Consider the following 12,618-nt stretch of genomic DNA (forward strand, 5'->3'; position numbering starts at 1 on the left):
AAAAGGAGAAAGGCTATAGAAATCAGAGCTTCCAAGATAATTCCCCAGTGAAAATAAGTTCTTTCTACAGAAAAAACCACCACAGTCCTTCTGAAGTCAATCACTCTGTTTCCGCTGGCTTCCCAAAATAAATCACCAGTGAAGATTTCCAGCACGGGATGCATGGCATGCTTAAGAAATACAATATTGGCAATACTATGTACTTCAGCACGGAGGAATAATATCTGCCACATGATTGAAACACCATCAAATTTACACAAAACCAAACCCAGAATTTACATTCTCTTTTTTCTCAAAATAGACAAAAGACGACTAAACAACCACAGTTACTAAACAACTACAGCGACATATATGCAAACTATTCCCTCAGGAATAATGTTTTCTCAAAATCATTAGCTTACTAAGTATACTAAAAATTCTCAGTTACTAATTACATCAAGATTTTCTTTTTTCTTTGCAAAAGCCAATCTGAGACAACAAATTAGAAGACTGGGCAACCAAGTTATCTATTGACTTTTCTCTGAAGTGACTTTGCCAGCAAACCTTAGGCAATTGTAAGGAGAGATTTTAAAGAGATCAAAGGGATCAAGAATGAAGAAAATTCTTGCTAGAAATTTATTCTTTGCCAACTAGTGGATGTTTACAATGATCCATTTCATTCTTTGTGCCAATGGTCTGCCCCCATTCAATGTTCTGAGACACACATAGACGGAAGATTAATGGGAATAAATCTTCTGCAGACCTAGAGAAGGATTTCAGTTCTACATAAAGCTGACTTCTTCCAGAGCTGGAAAACAATGACAGTCCTTCAAGGACAGAACATCTAAATAGTGATTTTAAGACAGATCATTACTACTCTTCAGCTGACTCTAAATTAACTACTAATAGGAATATCTGATGAGGGAGAGCTAAATTAAGTTAATAATACATCAGGACTTTTCCTCAGTGCATCACGTTACAAGCATTAGACATCTGTTGAAGTCTGTATATTCTTCTAGGTCTCAAAGTCTACTGCAATAAAAGGATGCTTAACACTTTTCCTCCTTCTTTCACCTCACTCAGCTCTGGACCATGAAATAAAGTGACTTGGAAAAAAATTATGAATATCTGAGCACTCAAAGGGCTTATGAACATCTGCTCCACAAATCCCTACACAAACCTGCATGTTATTTGAACTCTGCTCATATAGCTTCACACTCAAGTGTGCTACAAGAGCTTGGCAGTGAAGTCAGTACTACTCAGTCTGCTCTTCATCAGGTCCAAGCCAGCAGAGTAAGAATTTTAAATATTATAAGCATCATATCCCTGAAACGACAAGTGTTTTGCTTACCAAAGAAAAATAATTATGCTGTATTGGTTCAAAAGAAATAAACTTCATTTGCTACTCAAAGAGCCATAATATGCATGAAGTACTGACAGAGGAATGGTTACCCTGGCTGGAAAGAAAGTAGGAATGGACTCTCAAAGACCAGTCAACCAGTTGAAATTATCAGAAACCTTCTGTAAATGGCCTAATAAAACTAAAGATGCAGCAGCCTCAGTCCATAGACTTATTTAAGCTAAACTACTAGACAAGTTTAGTGCACAAGAGGCCATGGGTAGTGAGGTCATTAGCTGAACACTCAGCATGTCTAAATAATTAAAGCATCTTTTGCCTGTTACTACCTGTAAAACTGGGGGCATGGGCAAGACATCAACACCTTGAGATGTACTTCCATAAGGTGTACCTGGAGTGATTCCTGGTTCACATACTCTAGAACTGAGAGCAGAGTAAGGCTTCATGTTTGTTCACCACCACACATGCAATCAGGTGATCCTTAGTCATGGCTAAATTTCAACTGGAAGTACATGGTTTTGTCTGCCACTACAAAATACAGTTGGAGGAAGGACTAAATATTCTTCATGTGCTGTTTTAAGGTGCAGAACAATACTGCCAAGTACCTACTCTTCAATCCTTTCTGCAATACAATAACAAATTATTCACAGAACATACTGTATATTCTGTGGTATGCGATGTAACAGCTAGATATTATTAACATAAAACTGTGAAAATTAATTACAAGAAATAACTTTGTGCTCATAAAACAGAACAGTCTGATGCCCAGCTTTGAGGAGTCTGCCTCCACACTGCTCTGGATTGCTGTAGAAACCTGGCAAAAATTACAACCACTGGGCCAGCTATGCCCAAGGCAATTACTCTCAGGCCTAGAAAGCACAAATAGAGACCAAAACAAGAAGTAATGATAAATAAGCTCTCATAAAAAAAATTGTTTCCAGTACCTGATTTTCTATGGCCTTTCTGTTTTTTGGATCGCTAACAATTGAGAGCTGCAACTCTGCCATCTTTTTCATTTTGCCATCCATGTCAATCTTCTGGAAGAGAGTCTTGGTCTGATTTTTCAGCAGCCTGACAGTGTCCTCTTTCCCCAGCTTCTTTGCAAAGAGGGAAGCACAGGCTGAATGTATGGCAGTAACCCAGTTTTCCAGATCTGTCTGACTTGTTGCCTGTGAAACCAATCAGCGGTAAAATGTTATGAGCAGGTAAGAGGAAAAAAAAATAAAATCAACATCTCTAGGGCGTGAAGTGCTTGATGGGTTCACTGTTGTCTTAGGCATTTTGTCTTAACCAAGTAAAACAAAGTTTTCTTTAGAACTCAGTAAAGAAAAGAAGTGTGAGATTTTCCTGCACTTCATCATGACTTGTCTCCAAGCTTCAGCTTCTGTTTCTTAGACTTGCAAGGTCTAAAAGCCCCAGGAGCACAAGACCCACATAGGCTGTGGGAAAGATGTGACTTGCATCTTTCATCTCTCCAGAAAATTAAGGTAAACCCTAACAGATATCAAAGACAAACCTTCACTGTTGCAACAGCAAAGATTTTATATGTGAAAGTCTGAAAAGAGGTATTTGCTTAGTTTAAAAAGTGCTAAGTTAGTGGAAAGACAACATCGAGGTAAAGAGAATGAAATCTGCATGAAGTATCTCTGGAGATATGTACAAGTGTGCCTGTGAATCAGCGTATTTCTATGCAGGCAGTTCCACATAATACTGTTTTTTATTAACATTTCCAGCAGTGCACTTGAAGAGCCAAGGTATTTTGCTTATTTTCAGCTCTCTTTCTTGAGTATCTTGCTCAAGCAGACTCTCTGTGGTCAGCAGATTCAGGGTTGAGTACACCATTCTGTAAGAGTGGAATGCTAATAGATGTGAAAAAAATTGATAAAAAGTTGATTTTTTAGAAGCTTGTGATCAACCAGGTACCTAGAGCATCTTGCAGACTTGTGATCCTTGCTCTTTTTGTTTCTGAACCATAATTGACTGAGCCAACTGGTGTAATACCTGAAGTCATATCATACATTTAGTATTATAATACTGTAATGCAACAGTGCAGTTGTGCTATTATTTTTAAGTCAAAGGCACAAACATGATGTGTGCATGCTTGTGTACATACAATCATACAGATGCATGCGTAGACACTAATACATCCTAAAATGGAAAAAACCACTAAGTTATGCATGCATCCTGTTACCTGAAATAGGTAGACATCTCCAAAAGAATTGCTGAGACAGAACACATTTTCTTTCTTGGGATGTTCTGGAACAGACTGAACGATACTGTCTTCTGCAAACAAGGCGTATCGAGGCAAACTGCTCTGCTCCATTGAGTTCCTTCCATAGGTCTCATAAAACAGTAGAGTACAACCTTTTGCAGTTCAGAGGGACAAAAAAAAAAAAAAAAAAAAAAAAAAAAAAAAAAAAAGAGAGAGAGAGAGAAAGTAAGTTATGAATCTCTCAACATTATATAAGGTTTTTGTGAATTAAGACACCCTTCAGAGACAGGGAACATCAGTTCTACTCCTCTTCCGAAACATAAAGATAAAAAGGGAAGATCTTCTACACAGAAAAACAGGCAAAAATAATAGTGAATTTGCCAATGAAAAGCTGAAACAGACATCTAATAGGAACACAACAAACATCTATGAACTTAATAAATAAATCAGGACCTCAATATGGAAGCGCCCAGGGGTTAGGGTAGGATGGGGTTTGAGCAATGTGCTGTAGGGAAAGATGTCCCTGCCAATGGCAGGGGAGCTGGACTAAAGGTCCCTTCTGACCCATACTATTCTATCAATAAACTCAGCCTAATAAAATGTTAAGGTATGTAGAAGAGATTAACTCCTGTTTAGTGAAATCGGCTTTTGTGTCTCTTTATTAAATTGAACCAATAAGGTGTCTCTCATAACAGCCACTTAAAAAAAATTTCATATTTGTTGAAAAGATTTGCAGAATCTTCTGTCTTTATACAACATGCTTGGTGAATAAACTTCTCAAACTTAAACCAGATTTCCTTGAATCTAGCTAAAAATTGAAGACTCAGACAATTACGAGTAGTTTAAAACAGTTTAAAGGGGCTAAGTTTGAGCATGTTCAGTCTTGTAAATAGTGTAATATCTGAGGTATGAAGCTTGCATCCAGAAAACAAAACTCATCCTTGATGATGACAATCCTGAGTATGGCAAGTCGAATTACTTCTGAAGGAAAGTGGAGGAGATTTGATCTCAGCAGAGGACATTTGATCCTAGTCCATAGCTATATGACTACGGTGCCATGTTGCCTTTGGCAGTGAAGCTGGCTCAAGAAGGTCCCTTCCATCCCTGACAGCCTTCCCTTCCTGCCTCATGTTACAACCCACAGTCCTCCAAGATACACCAATTTGCCTGTTCAAGGAGTCATGGACTGAACTGCACTTCTAAAATACCATTACAAAAGGAAAACCATATCACAGATTTCTGACCAAATCATCTGTTGATTGAGAAGTTTTTAGAGTAAGGAATCTAATACATAGAAATACTTCTATACTATATAAATGCACCTTTTCCTGTTAATGTCCAAAATGACTGGCAGAATATTTTGAGTAAGAACAAATCCTATAGAGTTGAGCCTATCTTTTGCCTTGGGAGCCCTCACTTTATCTTCATTATGCCAATGAAACACTTGGAGATCTCTGCAGTCAGAAAAAAAAAGGACATGGTTTGTAACATTCTGCATATCAGAAATCTCATTTGAACATAACAGGGCAAACTAGATCAACAAAACCAAGTCTTCTCTTGTATTCAGCGGAAGCAGCAGCAACATACAACCACTTCCACTTCTGCATTTTAGGAAAGTGCAGACATTTTAAGTTTTTAAGTTTTTAAGATTTATTTTAAAATATTTCCTTATTCCCATATTTGCTATAACTGAAGATAAGTCATATTTTATCCTGAGAGTTTATATGAACATAAATAAAAAAAATTTGAAGAGCATGTATGTATGTATGCTTGGGTGTATGGCACCCCAGGTATACCTTTGGGTCAACTCCAGTGATCCCCTGAAGGGAGAGAACTAGTTTCATGAGCTCTGTCAGACCCACTGGGACTGATTATTGTCCAAGTTTTGTAATTAAAACTTGAGCTGAAGGGGGAGAGCAATGGGAAAGCAATTTCCTGTGTTAAAGGAAACTAATTGGGCAGGACAGATGGAAAAGAGAGTTCCTCTTGGTACACAGTTACTATTCAGGCTCAAGACTTGGTGGACCTGAAAGTGGATCAGAGGCCACAGGACACTTTTAAGTCTGGCAGATAACCAGATGGTTATAAGCCTTCTGCATATTTATAATTAAACACACCTCAACAGAGTGCAAATAAACATGCTGTTCTCCATTTACATATGTGGCTATTTTAAGTCATGCTTTAAAATATCTTGGCTATTTAAACTTCAAGAACAAATTAAATACAGATTTATTAAAAAACCTGTATAAAGGGAACCAAAGCAAGTGCCTTGATCTTGATATAGTATATTATGAAAACAGAAATATGCCTTGATATCCAGACAGGCAAGTTTATTTTGGAATCAGAAGTCTCCACAGGACAACAAAGGTAAGAGATCAAGGAAATGAGAAATGTGCATTTAAAACAGCTAGCAAAGTGGAAGAGACTCGGTACCATGAATGCAGCCACCGAAATAAAAAGCATTGTATCTAATACCTACAATGTTAGAAGGTAATAAAGCTTTTTACAAAGGGTTTGGGTTTTTTTTTTTTGTAGCTGCAGAAATTCGGGTAGTAAGAAGGGATGCAATTTATTCAAGGTCACCAATAAGCCAATTTTATGGCCAAAAAAATGAACATGAAGCACCTAAATTGCTTTCCAGAGCTTAATTATCCCAGAAATGCACAAACTAATAGAATGTAACATATTTCAGTTTAGAGTCTTGATAGAATTGTTTAGAAACTGAATTTTAGAAGAGGCAGATCAAACTATATTCATACTCTGTAACAAACACACAATAAGAGAGTGGAATTCAGGTACAGTTTTTCCCTTTGTATACGCTGCTTGTAAGCATGAATCATGCTATCTGATGATCAGGGCAAGTGGTTTAAACTGTTAAGCCTGCCTACATTTTGATCCCTTGATAACAAGTCTCTGAACTATTAGGCAGAATTGCCTCATTCTAGCAAGTTTGCTTCTTTTCAATCAGCACTTTCAGGCTCAACATTACCAGCACTTGCTCTTTGCTGCTCATTTTTCTTCAGGTCTACACTCATACACACAATTTTTAAAAGGGCAACCTGTGGGAAAGTTGTTTTTTTCTCTCCTCTAGTCCCAGATATGATAGGAAATTATCAAGCTTGATCATTTCCTTACTCATTAACTTGGTATTATATTTACTGAAAGGCAAATCCTTTTGACACAATTCAAAATTTAAAAAAAGGCCTATTAACTCACCCATTAAATTTCCCTTCCTCCCCACAACAGATACTGTTTTCCTTCTCACACTTCCTGACACCTGTACAACTCTTGCATAAGAAGTGTACAGGTGTCAGGAGCCATAAATGGAGCACAACATTTACACCTGCAGCAGCCCCCTTGAGGAGATCCCCCTCCCATGGGGCTGTTTTCACAACAGGAGCAGCTGCAGGAGATGGGAAGCTGAGCATGCCAAAAGCCACAAGGGGTTGGTATTGCTGGCAGTGGGGAAGGTGAAAGACCACCCAGGGAAAGGAGGGAGACCTTCAAGTCCTGGGAATGGTTGCCTTGGGTACCACATGGCATTTCCCTACTGCTGCTTCTGCTTCCTCTGCTCTGAACCACACACACTCGTCTGCATAAATGCTCTGACACTGGGAGTCCTCTCTTCATTATATTGCCACCTAAAATGCTAGGAATTAACTAAACATTTTTACAATAAACTACCCCATCTTTCAGTAAATTTCATAGCAGAGCCTAAGGAACTGTGTGTTTCTAACAAGGAATTGGGCGCTGGTGACTTCTCCCAACCCCTAAATTTTGGTTCAATTTGGTCTTTGACCTCCAAACGTCCAAAAGCATCTTCTAAGTCCCCAGCCTGATGCGCACACACAAATTAGGAATTCAGACAAAATAATTCCCACTATGGTATGAAACACAAGGCTGCACACACAGTCCCAAAGACATTGAGCAGCACCTCAGTTCAGTGAGCTGCTTAGGCACATGCTCCACTTTAGGTAGTGGGTAGACCTTGTAAAGTTAGGTGTGATTTTCTGATCCCCCTAAACCTACTAACAGAAGCCAGCATTCATGAAATGCTGCTGAGACACAACAGAAAGAACTACTGCTGCCAAGGTGAAGGATTAATGTGGTGGTTTTACCTTTGAGTGTGACCCAGTACTGCTTCCACTTCCGCCGTGTGACCAGCTCCAGCTTCTTCTCCTTCTGCAGAGTCACCAAGGGTTTGAAGAACAGCCACCCTGCCTTGCGCACCACCCCTTGCTCTTTCTCATACAACAAATCCAGCTGCTCCAAGGAGCTAAGGGACTCGCCACTGGAGTCTTCTGTTTCTGACGAAGTCTCCGTATTCTCCAAGTTCATCCTGCTCATCTCCAGCTCTCGCATGAAGTTCTCATAGATGTTCTGCCTCAAGGCATCACTGCTGACAGCATTTGTGGACTCACTTCTCTGGGACAGGGCATGGCTGGAGCCAGGAGACCACAGTAAAGTGGAGACCTGTGATGGTGCCAGTGTGTCTGTAGTGAAGTTGTCCATTCTGCTGTCAAAGTATTCACTCCCATCTTTATACTTTGGCTCCTGTGCATAAAAGGAATTTATCTGCAATCAGTCACCAGAGCTATGATCAACAGACAGCTCACATTTGTCAATTAAATTTGTTTCACATTTTGCCACTTCCAGTTCCTTTATCTTTTCACCATTACATCATAGCCTTTGCCTCAGCCATTGACACCACCACTGCTACTATTCAGTTTTTTCAGCAGAACCCCATTAAACCCTATCCACTAATCTGAGCATTTTGGTAATTCTGACACCTTCGAGTAATCTCAAATTTCACTAGAAACTATTGTCTGAAACCTGATGTACTCCAGGAGACAGCTACATCCTCCATCCACAATGCAGGCACCGTGGCTTGCATCTGTCAGAACAGTGTCACAACAGGTTTTTTTATTATTATAGGGTTTTCTGTACTTTGGTGCTATCACATTGGTGCAATGTGCCTAGGTTTAGCTTCAGCACAACACGGCTGATTTTAACCTCCACTTTCTATTTGTCATACAAACTGTGCTTAACCAACAAAAAAAAAGGTCAAAAGTTGAGAATGTTTTAAGCTCGTTAGAATTGATCAATTGACTAAAATCTAATCTAAAACAATAAGTGATTTTAAAAAAAGAGACACACTTGCTGACTGGCTTGAATCCAGTCTCCAGATTGCAGAGCTGTGTATTTTCTGAGTTGCTGGGAACACCCTGAGAGTCTGATCATCCCATCAAGCACTGACAGGCCTTATTCCTAATTGCACTGTGCAGCTCCAGCCCTTGGATTGAAAGGGTTGGCTAACATTATTTGAACTAATCAGGCCTCATGGTATGACTTCAACTTTGCTTTTGATATGGACGCTAGAGTAGGCCCATTTCTTGCCACTGCGTGTCAATGTGGAATTTGTTGACAGATTGGACCTTTTCTCTCTTAAGCCTTTCCAAGTAATATGCTGTCTGGTCCCATCTGGGTCCAGGGATGGACAGGGATTTTCCTACTACCCAAAACAGAGCTCCTTGGACTAACTTCATTGTTGATAACCACACCACCCATCCTAAAAAGTTGTTATTGTCTTCTGAACACAAGCGTTGCCAATGCTATTTAAAAGCAACCAATATTTAAGAACATAAAACACAAAAGACATGTTGCCTTTTGCAGTAAAAGTGTGAGGGAATAAAAAAGAAGAGATTGCAATAAAGGATTTGAGAAGTGAAGCTATTACCCTCGGTAATAATAAAGCCATTATACTTTCAAGTTTAGACTGCTTCTCTAAAAGCATTTATTTTCTCACAGACTACTGTACTAAGAACAAAGTAAATAAACATTGGTCTCCTGTGAGCTGTTCTCCCCAGCAGCTCTGAAAACAGCTACTTTTTTGTTTCTTTGCTTCTTACTTGTTGCTCCTTAAAACTGCAGCGGAAAAGGCGTGCTGCGTTTTGATAGCATCGGGACCTCCAGTGTGCAGCCAAGACTGGGACTGTACACCCTCCCAGGCAATGCCAGACAAACCACTTTTCCAGCAGCAGGACACTGCTGCCCGTGGCGTCACAAAAGCCAGTTTGAACTGAAACTTTTGTTCTCTTACATCGAACTTCAAGTCTGGCTTTTCAGATCACTGGTGATCCAATTCTCCTGGTTAAGGAGCACCTTCCTCAAATCTTGTGGCAGAGTGTTCATCTGTGTTGTCCAAGAATAGCTCCCTAAACATCAACAGTTTAGCTGTTTTTTATATGGTGAAGGGAGGAAGACCAGCACATGGGGCAGCAAACCAGGATATAATCCTTCACGTAATGCCTTTATGCCACAAAGCGACTGTAGGACATGGATCGTAAAACTGCTCTGGCAATCTGCATTTCAGGGGGGAAACAGAGAGCTTTCTCCACCCTTGTTTTAATCACTGACACTGTACTTGTGTGCCAAAATCCAGCATTTTAATTGTTTGACTATTCTCCAGGAACCGCTAGCGTCCCCTGGAAAGCATTAGTATACAGCTTATTAAGAATATGTATTTCTTTCAGTCCCAAAGCACTAGTAAGAGACACAACACAAGGCAAGTACATAGAAGGGGTCTGTTGTGAAAGTCCACCACAGGAACAACAAACTTTAAGGAAAAGGGTGGGATGCAACCTGTCAATGACCAGCCACTAACCAAATCCTATGTTTTCTACTCACACACAGAAAGGGTAGAAATGAGGAAGTACCAGAGTAGGGAAAATGGATAAAGAATACAAAATGAGTATATACAAGTGTATATACTCGTTTATAGTATATAAACTATATAAAGTATATACAAGAGTATATACTTGTGTATACACTGGGACACCATCACTTGTATTTTTCTTTTCTTATGAACTGAATTGGCAGAGTCTGGCAGTCTCTGTTGGTCCTTGAGGAAGCTGTCGTTGTAGCAATATCTGCCACTACTGAAAAGGTTTGACCTAAGTTGCTGCTCCAGGTGGTTTCCTTGCCAGGCGACTTTCTGCTGGTTTTTGCTCTGTTGAATCTAGTGATGGTAGAAAACTACCACTGTTTCTGTTCAGCTGCACTCAAGGAGACCTCTCAATGTTTGAGATATACTCTGGAATAGTTAAAGATAAGGCAAAAGATAAAGTGGCTAAGATACCAATTAGAAAAAGTGACGCATGTAATAATTAGCTGTAAAAAACAGCACAGGAAAAAACGAAGCCTGCTACATTCATTAGGACCCATGCTAAAAGGAGAATCTAATACCAGTTTTCAAGTCAAATAAAAAGCTTGACTCAAAGTACTTTTCTTTTAAATTCTCTTTACAGCCCACGTCAGGGCTGTGGCTTATAAAGTCGTAAAAGTTCGGATACAATTCCTGAAGTGAAGCTATTTTACTTAATTCAAGAACCTTTCTTCAGCAGCTGTTTCTGGTGGAGGATTTTCGTTTTACACAGAATTTGCTAAAGTTCTCCATGTTAAAGAGCTGCACAGAGTTTACACTGCCATCTTTAGCCATATCTGGCTGTGCAGCAAATCTTTCTAAATTCTGTCAACAGGTCTCACGTATATCGCACACAACTCACACACATTGAATTGTGACACAGCATCACCCCAATGCCATTTCAGCACAGATTAAACTAAATGAAGATGTGTGCTGCAGTACAGTACTAGTGATACATTGAGGGTACACTTTAGGATGTCCTCCTGCAAGGAAAACTTGGTCTTGAAAAAGATGATTGCAAGTCTTGATGCAAGATCATTATTAGAAAGACAAACTCAATTCCAGGATATATGAGATCAAGTCAGACATAAGGAAACTTCCAAGTAACTGGACTGGGCATAACCAGGACTCCTCTGGAACATCCCATATGCAAAACTGTTTGTGGATGATTTAAAACAGATGAGGAGGAAGGGTGCCAGAATGAAAATGAAATAGATTTCCAATCTTAACACGGGAGACCAAGGAGAGTCTGTATAGGCCTATAAATGCAGACCAAGAAAAGATTCTCCCTTTAAATAAATCATAACAGATTAAACAATAGGAAAGGATAACTAATGTAGCAGGCAATACTGACATCAGAACAAACTGTCTGGGACTACATTTACTCTGCCTATCAGCAAGCATTGAATAAGATGATCTGGAAAGAGCCTTCAAGATGGAGAAATCCTACCTGTGTTTTAAACTGCAATTTGTTCACAAAGGAGATTAAGTTCCCCTGCTTTTCTAGTGTCAAGGGTCTGGCCTCAATATCCCAAGCCTGTTCCTCCTTGGCCTGTGCTCCCGTGAAGCAGAGGGCTTGGCTGGTTTCTTCCCACTGGGGCAGCTGGAGGGACTACCCAGCCACCACCAGCACTTAGGCCCACTTATAGGGAAATATTCCATCTTTCTCCTACGTTCAGCCCGAGTGAGTCACAGCCAGTTATTACTAATGTACGGAGGAAGGGACGCGTTGTTCAGAGCAAAGCACAGATGCTGCCATCGACGAGATGAAGTCGCACAAACAGGGACCGACCATGTGACAGATCAGAACCATGCATGACACTTCCGTCTTTTTAAGCCAAAGGACCTGTTAAAAGTATAAGCATTACCAAACTACAACCCAGCAACCCCCAGAAGAGATGGCAGGTTACTCAAAGTGTGAAAGATGGAAAAGAACCAACAAAGCAATGCAAGGAACTGCAAAACTACAAAGCATTCACTGCCTCCCTCTTACCCTTCCTGTTGCTGGATACTGGTCTGATTAAAATCAGTGACTAACCATTTCCTATGCCTTTTTCTAAGAAACCACCATTTTTGGAGCTAGGGCTGTTTTCCTTCTACCAGAATCTGATTCAAGTTTGATGCAATCTCGCCAGCCAAATTTCCTTGCCGTGTCTGAAGTCAGTTCACTGCACAGTGAATTCAAAACAGCTATGAATCGCGCACCACAAATGCCATTCTGAAAATGTCATAACTAAGTAATACATACTAAAGGTCTGGGATGCAGAAATCATATGTAAAGTCTGGCAGTAAAATCCAGAACAGCTACAGATGTTGAAATCAGTGAAGAATCCTGGAACACAGCACTGAGGCTCTTCAGTGATTCCA

General features: G+C 39.9%; 1 protein-coding gene across 3 annotated transcripts in view; it reads right to left on the minus strand.

The window, feature by feature from the left end:
* The window catches only part of TIAM2 (TIAM Rac1 associated GEF 2), a 137,413-nt gene that overhangs the window by 73,295 nt on the left and 51,500 nt on the right, over window positions 1-12,618 (minus strand). For all 3 annotated transcript variants that reach the window (XM_058419875.1, XM_058419876.1, XM_058419874.1), the window contains 3 exons: window positions 7,667-8,102; window positions 3,528-3,700; window positions 2,281-2,505 (listed from right to left, as the gene is read on the minus strand). In XM_058419875.1, the coding sequence (XP_058275858.1) occupies window positions 2,281-2,505; window positions 3,528-3,700; window positions 7,667-8,102 (834 nt within the window). The remainder of the gene's footprint in view (window positions 1-2,280; window positions 2,506-3,527; window positions 3,701-7,666; window positions 8,103-12,618) is intronic.

The sequence above is a fragment of the Hirundo rustica genome, chromosome 3 (assembly GCF_015227805.2).
Source record: "Hirundo rustica isolate bHirRus1 chromosome 3, bHirRus1.pri.v3, whole genome shotgun sequence".
Classification (NCBI taxonomy): domain Eukaryota; kingdom Metazoa; phylum Chordata; class Aves; order Passeriformes; family Hirundinidae; genus Hirundo; species Hirundo rustica.